Here is a 14,845-nt window from a genome sequence, read left to right on the forward strand (position 1 = left end):
ATTAGTGACATGCTCTGTATAGTCTGCAATCCTGTTGTAGCTGATGGCATTAAGGTTTCAGTTAATGTTGAGGAGAATATAAAATTCAATGGCTTGAACACTGCACACAGAACTGCGTTAAGCTATATATTCCTTATTCTCTGGTTTGCTTTAATACTGAAAAAAATAATAATAATAAAAGTTGGGGTTGTCAGGTTGTATAATTTCTCTGTTTCTTCTGGTTTCCCACAGATAAATTGGTGAGCTGAATTCCTCTGGCTAGCACCAGGGGACAGTAGATAAATTGGAGGTTTATTAGATCCTTGCTTTGCATCTGCTCAGGCTTTCAGCACTAATACTAGTTTATCTGATCTCTTCAGAAATGTAAAGAACTCACACCCAAATAATTCAATTTAACAGCAGACTAACCATAGAGTAATGCTGAAATGTTAGCAGGTTGGAAATCATGTCTGTCATTAAAACGGTACAGTTATCCATAAAGCTCTCCTATGAAGTGCCTACATCAGAACTTTATTTGCTTAATAAATGTAACATTGCTAATAATACAAGCAGTTTACCTGAAATTTCAGCTCTTGAACTTCATCAGCTGTAGAGTTCCTGAATTCTGATGGATCACACCTCTTTAGCATGAGCTCTGCTGTTCTTTCCCTCTCTGTTCTCCGCTGTTACGGTCTGTACTGCCAAGTTTGTCCTCTCCTAAGCAAGTTGTTTTATGTTTATTGTCCAACTCTGTTTTCTTTCTTGTATGTCTATATCTTTGTTTTCATGATGCTACAGAACCTTCCTCCTGGAAGACAGGATAAAAATCCATTGGCAGTCCATGAATGCTCTATGTTACCACATGTATCCACTGCTACGATTCCTGCTGCTGGTTTTGAGCTAGAATGAGGCTCCTCTGGTTTCTTTCTAGTTTTACCAAAAGGCAAAGCACGTCAGCAGTGTATGGATATGACACTTGGCTAACACAGAGCACACCTGTCTAGAGTTGCATATTGGCATAAAAATTTTGTATAAGCTGTCTTTTCTTGGGTTTTATTTACACTGAAGGCCAGAGATGACCATTTTCAGAGGCACTCATTCAGGTCCCTATTTCTGCAGGACTTAATTGGGTCAATGTCAGTGGACAAGTGGCTAGTTTCTGAGTGTAGAGTCTCTACTGATTGCTCACACTGTTTACTGGCATAACCTTTTCCATTCCAACAAGGAGCTTCAGGTCCTCCTCACTTTTATTTTAGTTAATAATTTTTTTTTAAATTAATGGAAAAGTCCCCTCCATATCATAAAATTGGTGGAAGGCCATAGCAGGCAATTACTATAGAAATGCCAATTTCTGAACTAATAACATGAATACTTGTTCCATTCAAACAGACCGGATTATGTCAGTAAATACAGTATTAATACAAATTACCCCTGATAGCTTGAAATCCTGGTATTTCACTATTTCATTCATTGTGAATTGCCTTCTGGGAGGCTGCTCAGTAGTTTCCAACACTGCACTCTGCTCAGGTGGTGCAACATGGGACATGCCTACAACAGAGATGGCTTTGGATTCTAACTTGCCCTTTGCACATATGCTGCTGTGTCTGCCAGTTCCTTGGGGGAAAAAATTGTATCTTAGCCTTAAGCATAGGGAAATCAGAATTGAAACAGATGCGTTCACTTAAGAGAGAAAAATGTACTTTAAACACTCTAAGGAATTCTTTTGGGTGATTGATTCTGCATAGACTAGCTATGAAGATTAATAAAGATGCTGGCATCATTAAATGCATAGAAAATGATGAGTAAGAAACTCAGCAAGGGGCACCTGCCTCCACATGAGATTCTAATAGTTTTCCACTGGATGAGTTGCCAGAAGAAGAGTTAGCATGCAAGACGAGGGGGCAGAAATGCTGGGGAGGAGGAAATAAAGCATTGGCAGCTGACAGGCAAATGTATGGTATTTATATCAACTACAGGTTAAGTGAGAGCCCATATGAAGGGGGGCACAGAACATGCTGGCTATTTCCCTCTGGCTGCTCCTTCCTTTTTAGGGTGTTTCAAGGTACCTGAATTACTGGCATGAGACTTGTAGTGGTTCCTTTTCCAGTATTTCCACGTGGGTCCTGCAGATTCCTCCAGCCTGGGCTTCTCAGGATGACTGGGGTCTGTTATAACAGTACCATCCACTACAGCACTCTGAGTGGGGAACACCTCTAGATCACCTACTGAGTCAGAAGGGGAACGTGCTGCCAAAACTGCTAACTCCTGTTGTTTTGGACCTTCCACTTCTAGAAGGTGTGGAGAGGATTTGCTGCTGGGCTCTGCCTCTTCAGCTTCTCTCTGAAAGACCTGAGACTTGGGTGGAAGAGGCCACCAAACATCAAAGTGGCCATGGCAGCAGCAGAAGCAGTGGACACAGGCTGATGAACAGCACGTACCACCACAACAACAGTGGAGAAGTGGCCAGCAGGGTGAGCAGAGCAAGCTGTGCTTAGCGTTGCTACATGCAACGCAAACAGGAACCCAGGTGGTTTTACGGCTGCAGGAAAAAATGCCCAAGTTAGTGTCAAAACTTTCTCTGCTCTTTAACCTGCTGGAGAAAGGCATGTGGATCATCTCCACAATCCTCCCACAAAGGCTAGAAGGGATCCACAGTGCTACACCTCGTGGCAGGTTCACTTTCTTGTCATTCCAGAACTGAACCATAATTTCTTCATCTTCTGAGGCTGTTGGGAGAAAAGGCATGCAGCTGTGAGTAGCCGTTCTGCCTAGGGAGCACATACAGCTCAGGCTCTGCAGCTTGGGACACACTTTCTAGTCCTGCCAGATGCAGCGTCAATGATCACCTCTCACTGTGACACCTGGCAGCATCTTTCTTCCCAGTTTTTCATCAGGTGAACAAGTCAATGTTGGCTGAGTTTTGTTGTTCCTGCCAAAGCTAGCAGTAACACTCTGGGAGCACGCTACCCATATTTGAGCAGTCAGCAGAGCCTGTCAGACACAGGAAAATGAATGAGCTGCTCAAATACCATGCTTGGGTGATAAGGTCACCCCCAGGATGCATCCTTCAGTAAAAGCATGAGCACTCTAGCACAGACGGATGCTTCCTGAGAGCTGCCACATTTGGATCTATCAGGAAAAGGCCATTGTCCTTCATGCAACAGACACAGCCCCACCTGAGCATACAGGAAATTGCAGATCCGTGGATATGGAAGGTGACGTTTTTGTGGGTCACAGCTTCCTTAGGGTCAGACAGGCAAGGTTACAACCTGATATCCATCTAAGGTCATATCATCCACATCAGCTCCTGGAAGCCTTTAGTAATGCTACAGTGAGTTCACTGACAGCTCTCTGGCAATAGCACAACAGAGTTCATCCCAAGAGTCTCACTTGTGTTCCCAAGCAAGGCAAGCAAGACAAGGGCAGCATCCTTCTTACCTCGTAAGGAGTCCCTCGTCTCAATGCCCGTGAGGACTGTTCCAGGGCCATACCTCACCAAATCTGGTTCCCAAGGTGCCAATACTTTGTCTCCCGGCAGCAAGGAATGCTTCATGCCATTGGCATACTCCAGGATGTCATCCTTTGCTGTTTTTTGCACACGTACCGAATGCCTTCCATGCAACTGAAGTGGTCTGGTAAACTCTACCAGGAACATTCCCCTTTCATTCTGTTACCAAGAGAAAAACAGTACCTCTGAAAAACACATAGTTATGCATCAAGTCACATAATCACTAGGTACAGTCCCACTGGATTTTACAAGGCACACTGCATGCACCAGGCACACCAAAGCTGTTCTTTAGGCATGCCCAAGTCCTTCCTCATTATACAACATGAACTCACTGCTGGGGAGCTGCTGGAATTTTTTATTTTCTTGTAAGCTAAGGCCTGTCAAGAGGCTTTCAATCAACACTGAAACAAGACACTTCCCTGTTCTTGAGAAAGAATAGACTCTTTTTCCCCCTTAAGTTTGAAGTGCTAACAAACTGACGAATTAAAGCTTTCACTAACATTTCTGAAGACACTGTGCCATTGGTCTGCAGCTGACTCATGCTGGCAGTGTGTACATAACACACCACCAAACACTTTTCCTGTGCTGGTGGCTATGTGTCTATACACAACAGTGGCCAGCACACTGTTCACAACAGCTCTGATGCCATCCAGGCCTGGCACGATGCCGAGCACCAGCAGAGATGAGGCCCTGCTGTGCACACAGAACTCAGGCAGTGCACAAGGACTGCTGCAGACTGCATCCACCACATTCAGTCTTTGCCACAGGCAGAGGGGTGTCCTCCAGCCACGCTGACTTCACCCACCTCACCTGAGTTCAGTGGATGGCCCACCTGCAGGTGAACAGATCTGACTGACAGCGTACACCCGCATGACTACAGCACAGACACTGTTGCTCACCTCCACCTCCTCTTTTACTGTACCACGGTAATAAAATCCATCATGCTCCCCTCTCACCAGAACAGGGACATTTTTGGCTAAGATGGCTGATCTCTGTGACATGCTCAGCCTCTGCCATGCTGGGCCAAGGGAGGGGAAGCAGCGCCCAATCCACTGGCACCTTGAATAACAGAAAATTGGTCAGTGGTGAGAGAAATCAGCTTCTGTAGGTCAGGCAAACGTATATATGTATCCTCTAAGATGTAAGAACAAGGTTACTGCACCTCATTTTGTAGAACTCCCACTTTTTACCCAGTTCTCTTTGGTTTGGGATTAAGAGGAAGAAAGCTAAGAATATGCTGGAGACCTTGGCCAGGATCACTTGCATTAACACCTTTTCTGACTACATGGCAAGTTAACACAACCCTTAAGATCAGGCAAGAGAAAAAGATGCTCCAGCATAAAGCACAGCTTAGAGGTACTCAAGCACTGTAGCTGACAGTATAAGCTCAAAACAGGGAAATAATTCCCTGTCACATAGAATTAGAACCATTTCACAGATCACTGCTCATGCAAAATGCTTTTATTTATCCAAGTAACATTAAGGACTTCTTTTTTTGATAGCAAGTTTACCCCAGGCTTTGCTTTCCATAATCTCCAGGGTAGCAAATCATTTTAGTTAATGCAATCCAACAACTGCCAGCACGAGGGTGAGGAAAGCACAAATGATATTCAAGCTGCTAATGTATTAACCTGACACATCCCAGACTTTTTTATCCTATTAGGTATCATGCGAAGGAACAAATAACAGATCCGACAAGAACTTAACTTTACCGCAGGGGAGCACAGGTCTTGGTGTTCCAGGCAGGATGCATGGCAAAGGAGCTCCTGCAGCAGGGGTGGATAGCAGGGATGGCACTGGAGCACAGGAACTTGTCCAGAGCTGGCATCATGCTGCAGCACCTGTGGTCCATGGGCAGGAATCTTTCCAAATGAGCCATTCTTGCAAAGGCAGCTTCCTGCAAGACTAAAACACGAGCTGTCAGTAGTTGAAAAGAGACAATATGCTGGCATTTTTCAAGCCAAGCAAATGTTTTCCAGATTACCCTCAAGATCTCAGTAACTTTTAGTAATTGCTCTCATGAAATAAAGACTGAATTCAAAGTATCCAGTCTGGTGTTTTGTCATGTGAACCCATATCACTGACTTCAGTGACTTCCAGTCATTCAAATTTGTGGTTGGCAACCCTAGCCACAGCAAATGAGTTGGAAATGGATGATCTTTGAGGTCCCTTCCAATCCAAACCAGTCTGTGAGTCTATAAATCTATATCTAGTAAAGGGACATAAACATCCAGGGAAACACTCTTGCTGTGGAAATCCTAAGGAAAGCAATGTTCTTAACTAGATGCAGCTTTTGTTCCCCTTTGTAACACGCAGCTCTTCTCTCACACCTACAATCTCCTTTAGTTTCCTTATACACAGAGCCAGCTCAACCCTCCCCGCTCTACAAGCTAAAACAGAAACTGCAGCTGAAGTTCATAGTTGAGCAGACAGCTTCCGACTGTAGTGCTAGAACAGAATTGCCTATGATATATTAAGAGGAAATATTTTGATCTCCCACTGCCTTGTCATGTTTTGCAACAGTAGGACTATGGCTTGCCACCAGAAGAATGAGATGCTAAGATTTGATGAGGAGTAACTACTCAGAGGTTGTCACATTAGGATTCATGAGGTGATGCTCTCTGATAATCTTACATAAATATATTTTGTTTAGAAATATTCAGCATGCTGAGGGTAAAATTTGTGATAGAGTGAGCAATATATCAACCAAGTGCCTAATTTACCTTGATTTCATCTCATAAAAGATACAATTGGTGATTCTATCATCTACAAATGGTACATAATTTCAAACACAACAAAGGCAAGTAAATAACTGCTGAAAAACGTGTCTTATAAAGAGCAAACCAACACATCAAACTCATACTTACTACACAAGCTCCCCTATTACAAAAAGCTGGAATCCATAATGTTTTCTAAAGGAATGCAAATTCCAGTACGTGTTAAAGCCCGCTGTGATGCTGCTCAGAGGTGTCCTGCCAAGAGCCAAGTATTGCATAGATGTACAAAGCAGGGCTCTGACAAAGGCACCTATGGAGCACTATGAGATTTCCTGAACAGTTCCACACATTTGAACCCAGAAGCATTTCAAACTTACCAGCTACAGATAACACTAAATCTTGACCGTTTGTATTTAGCCTTGAGATAGAAACCTTGTCCTTTTGCCCTGCTGGATGCAGGAAGCATTTGTTGCCAGCACTTTCTAGTTGCTAAGGAGGTCAGCAACATGGCTACCACTAGGAACTGACGTGCTGACCTGACCCCGCTGCAGAGACGACCCTTTGCCTGCCATGTACCAGCCCAATTGCTGCTAAATGCAGCTCTGGTGATCCAGCTATTGCACTGGGAGACCATGGGGGCAAAGAAAGGATTACAAAAGGGCAGAGCATCCTCCAGCCCTTCGCATAGTAACATAAGGTAAAAGAAATGTATCATCATTCAAAGCTGCAGTTCAGATTTACGATCATAAAGCACCACCACAAATATATTGGTTCAAACAAGGAGAGCCAAAGCTGGGAGGAACTGAGATCAAATCCCTTTGCAAACTTCTCTTTTCCATAATAAAGGGGAAGAATTTGTGAAATCTCTTCCTTTCCTCCAAAGCATGTACAAAACCAAAATCATAGAATGGCCTGGGCTGAAAAGGACCACAACGACCATCGAGTTTCAACCCCCCTGCTATGTGCAGGGTCACAAACCAGCAGACCAGGCTGCCCAGAGCCACATCCAGCCTGGCCTTGAATGCCTCCAGGGATGGGGTATCCACAGCCTCCTCAGGCAACCTGCTCCAAAATGTCAGAGAATCACATAAAAATCTTCCTGCTAATCTCTACTGCGCTCCCTATTCTTCATTTCCTCCTTCACAAATGTACACACCTTGATATGTGATATGTCTGTGCAGTGCAGGCAGGGAAATACTTAATTGCATTTAGTAGGCATTTTTCAATTCACTACTATTAAAACATGAGAACAGAGGGATGGATGACTGTAATTAAGGACTGCCAGCTCTTACAAAGTCTGGAATTGTTTTCTCTACATTTTGCTGTAACCAGAGATGAACTGCTCTCATGTTGCCAGCCGAATTGCTGTTAAATGCCAACCCTGACATGCAGCAAACATTAAGAACATTTTGCTAATCACAAGATAAAACTCTCTTCACCATCTTGACATAAATCTGTTCTACACTGATTAGCTGAAATCATTGAGGAAATGATTTCTCTGAAATCATCAGAGAAACAGACTAAGGGGAAGAGGATCCCAGAAGAATTTCTTTCACAGGACACAATTGTTCCCAGGCCAGAATCTTGCCAACCCTCTTTGTATTGTGCAACCAGTCCTAATTTTTAAGTGCACAGAGAGATGGAAACAAATTTCCATAGAATTTGGATAGAAATTAGGCAGAATCAACAGTTTTAAAAAATCAACATTTTTACTCATAGGAATAAAACTGCATTTGCAAGATGTCATGCTCTTCCTACGCCCAGTGACAGTGTTTCAGAGAACTGCTCCCCTTTTCCTTCCACTTTTAAACTAACTTATCCATTTTTGTTGTCTTTGAACAACATTCCTGGGAACCTTTATAAAGACCTCCTCGCTTTCTAAGAGAAAAACTGGCAATAAGAACAAAAAAACTTCCGTGAAAGGGCATATGAGAGCAAACCAGTCACAGTACAGAACAATAAAGGAATTTTAGCCTCACCACTGGAAAGACTTTATTTTATTTCAAAGCACAAAGAATGTGATGGCACATAGAATTAATTCACACTTATAGGTATTGTATTTTTTGTTCAGTTACTATTTTAGATGTGCTTTCCAATTTCCATGAATTATCTGAGGCCACTCAGATGTGATTTTCCAGTCACGCTTCTGTAAGCGCAGTTACTACCTGCAAAACTAAAATGCTTTTCTGTGGGCTGGTATCGATGCGTACTATGATCTCCTAGATGTTTCAGGAAGGTGCACATCATAAACAACATAGCAGTGGCTACCAGGCTCCCATCCAGGATATCTTTCCCTTGATTTGGAACAGTTTAGATAGTCTTCAAAAATTGGCTTTGTTTGTTAATTGCTTTAGGTGCTTGGCTTGGCTCCATAACATTTTTGTCTGCTGCCATGGAATCACTGTACAGAACAGACTGTAGGTACCTGATGTATTTTATTGCTGCACGGAGAGTCTCTACTTTGCTGAGCCGTTTCTCTAAGTATTCCTTAGGTAAGTGATGTCTCAATTTAGCATAGCCTTCATTGACACATTTAACTCTCTGCCTTTCCCTCTCATTCCTCTTCCTGATGAAAGCCGGCCCATAGGAGTACTCACTCCTGTTGTAATTGCAGTGGGGTATTTGGTAGGAAAAGCCACAGGGCTCAGCGTAGAAGTTCTCTGTGATGAAATGCTCAGACATGAAAGGAAGGAATGACAGATCTTCAGAGCAAGCGACCTGGTTTGGTGTTTCTGGGTACATGTGAAACATGACCAGTGGGTCTGCACAGAAAGGCCGGGGCAGCTGTATGCACTGAGTGTCAGCAGTGATGGACAACTTGTCCATGAGATTACAGTAGCTTTTCCCATCCATCAGGTTCTGCATTTAACCTGGAAATGCATAATTACAAAACACTTTAAACAACTCAATACTGGACAGGACAAAATACTCACCTGCGCTTACTAACTGGCATTTGCCAGGTGAGACTTCTAATGTATTTGCAACATTTCAGAACAACAGATGGCAGAAAACACCCTCTTTGGAAAAAAAAAAAAAACAAAAACAAGAGGATGTAAATTGGCTACAGTGATTTTAAAAAATGCACAACAGATCTGAAGAAAACTATTAACACTTTCTAAAGGAAAGAGCAAACATTCTCCTTTCATTTCCGCTTTAGAAATGAGAAAGATCTACCTTTATGAGCCCCACAGAAATCTAGCTTGCTCCAAACTTTCATCTTTACAGAAAACATAAAGCAGGCCAACACTGAAAGCGCTCTCTCCAGCCCACTGACAATTCCAGTGACAGACTCTACTTGTACCAAAAAATCTTCAAGGACAAATTACTTCTCTATTCATTTGATATCTCATTCACTGTACTGTTTTGACTCAATGCAAAACTTGTGCAGGGATCCCAGAAGGGATGTCAAATTTATGTCTGCAAAGTATTCAATTTATTCTTCATCTAAGTTTTAGGAAAGGCCTATAGGATGAATTAGGGCTAAACCTGACATCATCTTCGGTCCTGTTGTTTAATACACAGATGAGTGGAGAAACACAGAGATGAAATACTAAATTTCAATTTTAAATTATTTTACATAATAGCTACTTAAAAATGTATCTAAAGCATATTGTTATTTTTTAAAGAATTAAGATCCATCCTTACCAATTGCAAGCAGTACTTCCCAACAAAATCTATTCAAAAATGCTCCTTTAACGTCTTCCTCATCTATACTTGGCTTTCTAAAATACTTAGATTATACCCTCTACAAAAGAAAAAGCACACAACACAAAATAGGTTACCAGAACTGCTGGTACTCACAACAACCTTGAAAAGTTTCAAATATACAGAGCACAGTTCCATAGCAAACTGGATTATCTTAATCCCTCACAAGGATAGAGATATTTTAATGTTTTCTAATCATTTCACACCTGCCTCTTTCAACAGTAAGAGAATTTTCACTCAATAACCCAATCTAACAACATATTCCATCAATATACATCTGTATTCAGTGCTGTTTGTTATTTTCTTATCAAAATGGATCTCAGTACAGAAATCTTGGGAGTTCAGAGTTCCTTTATAGCATGCTGTTAGATAAGAGAGACAGTCACATGCATCTTAAATGGATCTTTGTATAGGCACACTGATGGCATGCAGACACATTCATTTTGAATTAATAGAGATACTGAAAGATTAGAAATGAATATATACGTTCATAAAACAAAAGCAGTAGATAATCATCTTTCTCTTTTTTAACACAAGTTGTGTTATTCTAAAAATATTTTCAAGATGTCACAGTAGAAAATTGTCAGAACGAAATAAAGTCACTGAATAGCAAAAAGTGAATAGTAAAGTATCTACATACAGCAAGAAACCAAAAAACACAGCCCCCTGTGATACTTGCAGTGTTTGTTTGCACTGACACTTCTGCTGCATGACAGCATTCCATACAACATTTGTCTGCTGCCTTACTGTCTGCACTGAGCACATGTTAGAATCCTCTTCCCATCAGAGCAGAGACTCACCAATCTTCAGAGCAAAGTGAAATCCAAGGAAACAAGACGCGCTAATTTTAAGACTGCTGAGTAATACCTGAAAATATCTAAACGATATTGAAGAAAAAGTTAATGTTCCAGTTTCCTGGCATCTTATGTAATGTAGTAATTGATCGTATTAAACACAACGAATTAAAAAGCTACAGAAGCATTGTTACTGACTGGCTGATAGAAGTGGTTTAGAGAAACATGGATATTCAGTGCAGACCTGTAGTTAGATACAGCAATACACAGTTCTCTTACCTGAATGCACTTTGTTCCACTGAGTCCATGACTCCTGCAATTTATAGCCAATTGACAACATGCAAAGTAGCTTACAGCTAGATCTGCTCATTTCTGGTTTGCCTTATCCACCCACACCACAGCTATGATGGCAACAAGACTTGGCATTAAGGACTAGAAATTTTAAAACCGTATTGAACACAACTGGATCACCTGAAAAAGTAAATCAGGAACATACTTTGCTTATGCCCTGTTACAGTTTACTAAAGCAGTATTTTCCTTTACTGGAGCTTCATACACCAACACCTATTTAATTATCAGCTAGAACTTAGTTAAATACTGTTAAAATGAACACACATTTGAATAAGAGCATGGATGAAATTAATATTATATTTTATGGTCATCTCACAAGATCTGCTTTGTTTCAAGTTCTTTTAAGTTCTATTCCACTTTGCTGTCTCAAAGCCTTGACGCTAAACTCAAATATCAGCCCTAATTCCCTTCCCCCCAACCTCCTCCCATCTGGAGCAAAGTTCTGCATCTTCCTTCTACTCCAGCTTCAGACCTGATCAGAAATGCAGCCAAGATGTAGAGCACCTATTAGAACTGATAGGTAGGCACAAACGCAACAAACAAGTTATTTTTCCTTAGGGCATCCTATGTACATCGCTGTCATAACTGATCATTGACTCATCAGGGTTAGATGCCAAACACAACTGTGTTTTTGTTTGTTTGCTTTTATCCTGTCAATACACCCTGTGCTGTTTTGTACTTAGAGGGAGAACCCTACATCTCCACTAATTAGGTGCCTGTTATAATTACACCCAGATTAATTGTGGTTTCGGAAGCCTACAGGACTGACAAGACAACGAAGACCTGCATCTGCCAAAAACATGCAGTCACTGCAAATGTTATGGGACAACTTATGTTTCCACTCAAGGTACTGAAGAGATAAGTATACACGTACAGTTATTTTCCACACTATTTTGCTCCCACTCTAGCAATTATGAAAGCCAAAACTGTACCTGCCAATATATAATACTGTTCCATGGTATCATTTCCTTCAACACTGGAAATGAAAATCATTCCAACATGATAATATAACTAAACATGCCTAGCCAAATTTCAGGGATTGAAATTCCTGATCAGACCTTCCTTCAATCAGCAATTTGGTGTGCCATTCTTTCCCTTATCTAAGCACTAAACAACTGCGTATTTCCATTCAGAAGCATTTTCAGTTAACTGTTTTTATAAATGCAATTTGCATGCAAGTGTAATGAGGGAGAAAATGATGACATCTAGATAATGTGCATCTGTTTTTCAAAAATCAGTTTTAATTGTTACATTCCAAAGAGGATATATGAAAGTTAGTCATCTAGCAACTGTATACCTCTTAAGAGAGATGAACACAGAATCACAGATAGAAAAATACACCTAACTCCCAGGATGACAGGTGCTCAAGAAATTATGTACCTTATACCATCAATCCAAACAAATGCAGAAAGATTTCTTATAATAAATATTTCATCATATACTAGCTCCTGAGACTTTACCCATGAGAAGAAAGGAAGATTTCTTTTAAAAGATATCATACACATACAATATATTAAGCTTTTAAAGCAAAACAGAACGAAATGTCAACACTGCCTTGAAGTGCATTTGAGTTTATCTACATCACAGTAGTTCAAGTGTGCAGCTCAAAGAGTCAGTGTCCATTTAAGTTCAGCCTCATTTCTGTGACCACTTGACATACAAGCACTTTGAAAGTACAAGTGCAAGCAACCAAATGATGAATACAGCCAATCAAAATTCTGCTCTCTGACATGACAACTGCACTGCAAGTTTTCAATTTCCAATGTGACATCAGCCTGAAGAAAAATCCAAATATATTTACAAAAGGTCTTTACATAAAGAGAGTGGTGAGTTGTAAGCAGTTACTGTGTTCCCAGGTACTTTTAACCACATAAATAATAAAGAGAAATATATAGTTAAAAATCACCGTAAAGTCACAACTGTAAATAAAGTATCACAGTAGCAAACAAAGCAAGCTATCTCAGGGTTTGTTTTCTTTTCAGTTTTATTAGTAAGAGACAACTGAAAATGTAAAGATTTCTAGCTTTTGGTTAGCTAATTTCTTTTATCTGCTTCCTGCTCAGTACATTCTTTCAATTTTTAAATACTTCATATATATATGTTTGGTGGTTTGTTTTTTTTTTTCAAATCAGAAAAGAACAATTGCAGAAAACCCTTTTGAAGCAGTAGGTTCAGGGAGACAGAAGTCAGTTTTTTCAGTTTGCCTGCTTTACTTCTTGGAGTTGCTGCTGAGAGAATTAACTCAGCACAACGTGACGGTCGAAAACAGACTTGCGTTGCTCTTGGACCTGCAACTTCCAGCGCTGCTGGGCATACTCCACTTTGTTCAGCACGTTGGCACGGCTCCGAGATCGAGCTAGCACGTCATGAGCATTTGCAAACGGCTGGTGATCCTGGAACAGCAAAGATCCTTAGTTAGATCTCAATAATTCCATCAAGCAATTGAATTAACTGTTTGATTTTGTTGGTGATTTTAAGGTGAAACGAGCTATTTTAGCTGATTAGTCAGTCATAATGACAAAGCAAGTTTTCAGAGAGTTAAAACGATACTTTTCATCCCAAGTAACTGCCAAACATTTTCCAAATAGACCCAATTGTATCACTGCAATTTCATAGAACAGCTTAGGTTGGAAGGGACCTTAGAGATCAGTGAGCTCCAACTCTCTAACACAGCCAGGGTCGCCAATCACTGGATCAGGTTGCCCAGGGCCCCGTCCAACCCAGCCTTGAAAGTCTCCAGAGACGGGACATCCAAGCCTCCATGGACAACTTGTTCCAGTGCCTCACTACCCAAACGAGACTTGCATCCATTAGTAGCTGCTGGAATCAAGTCTAAGACAGACTACGATGCCAGGACCCTCCTGTTATTGTCATGAATGTACTTTGTTTAATGTCACTTAAAGAGTGAATTAGTCAGTTTTTTGCCAGCTCTCAGCCTGATACTGTATGACAGTTCAGGATGTTCATATAAAGATTGTATGTAAAACCAACACACTCCACTGTTTACCAAACCAAACCTATTGTACCAAGCTGTCTGAAAGCAAAGTGTAAATACAGCTGTTTAAGTGACAGAGCTCAACAATAACTGAGAGCTTATTTAATATTTACTCTGCCTGTTTTCCATCAATACCCGCAAAGCTTTGTTTTCTTCTAATAAATAAAAGCAGGTTATAAACAGTAAGGGTTGGAATTGAACTTCTTCTTTGGCTGTCAAATTGTTTTGGACAAAGTCACGTTCCTAAAGTTACATCAGAAAGCATCATGTGTAAACTTCATAATAAAAAAATAACATAATTACATCCCGTATTAAATAGTTATTTGCCCTTTTATATGTATACACCTCACAGTACTTGTGTTGTTGCTGTTGTTCCTGAATGCTTTTAAAAGACATTGATATGTATCTGTGACATAATTCTGTACAGAATAGCTCAGTGATGATTCTTAACAGTAGAATGATTAACATTAAAGATATCAGGGGATGTCTACAATGGCACATATGGGCATCACTGAGCTAAGAAATATGCTAAAAACAAGACAGTCCCAGTCTAAAGGGCTATGAACTTATATAAAAGATTATGCAGTTGGACTTATCTAGAACAGTAAGTTCAAAGATCACAAATCACTTCATTAGTACAGAAGCAAAATCACAATAGAAGTACGTTTCCTCCATAAAATAAATGGAGAAAGGGACAGCATATGATAAGTTGGATGGTACTAGCAAGCTAGCTACCCTCAATTTCAGTGGGAAAGGCGGAGGAAAGGCGGAGGAAAGGCGGAGGAAAGGCGGAGGA

General features: G+C 40.8%; 3 protein-coding genes across 4 annotated transcripts in view; all 3 read right to left on the bottom strand.

Annotated features, from left to right (window-relative positions):
- Nucleotides 1-1,446: 1,446 nt before the first annotated feature.
- On the bottom strand, nucleotides 1,447-5,366 carry CUNH11orf16 (chromosome unknown C11orf16 homolog). Its single transcript, XM_042882079.1, is given in 6 exon segments — nucleotides 1,447-1,593; nucleotides 2,046-2,093; nucleotides 2,095-2,705; nucleotides 3,418-3,646; nucleotides 4,387-4,546; nucleotides 5,200-5,366. Coding segments are annotated over 6 exon segments (1,362 nt in total).
- Nucleotides 5,367-8,186: 2,820 nt separating this feature from the next.
- On the bottom strand, nucleotides 8,187-12,191 carry ASCL3 (achaete-scute family bHLH transcription factor 3). 2 transcript variants are annotated; one of them, XM_042882137.1, is made up of 2 exons: nucleotides 9,850-12,191; nucleotides 8,187-9,074 (listed from the first exon to the last, which is right to left on the bottom strand). In XM_042882137.1, the coding sequence occupies exon 2, from the start codon at nucleotides 9,067-9,069 to the stop codon at nucleotides 8,515-8,517; it is 555 nt and encodes a 184-aa protein (XP_042738071.1). In that variant the 5' UTR covers nucleotides 9,070-9,074; nucleotides 9,850-12,191; the 3' UTR covers nucleotides 8,187-8,514. The 2 variants fall into 2 exon arrangements, with proteins under 2 accessions (XP_042738071.1, XP_042738070.1); XM_042882136.1 differs by having other exon boundaries at nucleotides 8,187-9,221.
- An 84-nt stretch (nucleotides 12,192-12,275) lies between these two features.
- Nucleotides 12,276-14,845, bottom strand: part of TMEM9B (TMEM9 domain family member B) — a 9,025-nt gene continuing 6,455 nt past the window's right edge. Inside the window, exon 5 of the mRNA XM_042882135.1 lies at nucleotides 12,276-13,447. Within this exon, the coding sequence (XP_042738069.1) occupies nucleotides 13,292-13,447 (156 nt within the window). The 3' untranslated portion in view covers nucleotides 12,276-13,291. The remainder of the gene's footprint in view (nucleotides 13,448-14,845) is intronic.

The sequence above is a fragment of the Lagopus leucura genome, unplaced genomic scaffold (assembly GCF_019238085.1).
Source record: "Lagopus leucura isolate 7727_CA_CO unplaced genomic scaffold, USGS_WTPT01 Super-Scaffold_100033, whole genome shotgun sequence".
In the NCBI taxonomy this organism is placed as follows: Eukaryota; Metazoa; Chordata; class Aves; order Galliformes; family Phasianidae; genus Lagopus; species Lagopus leucura.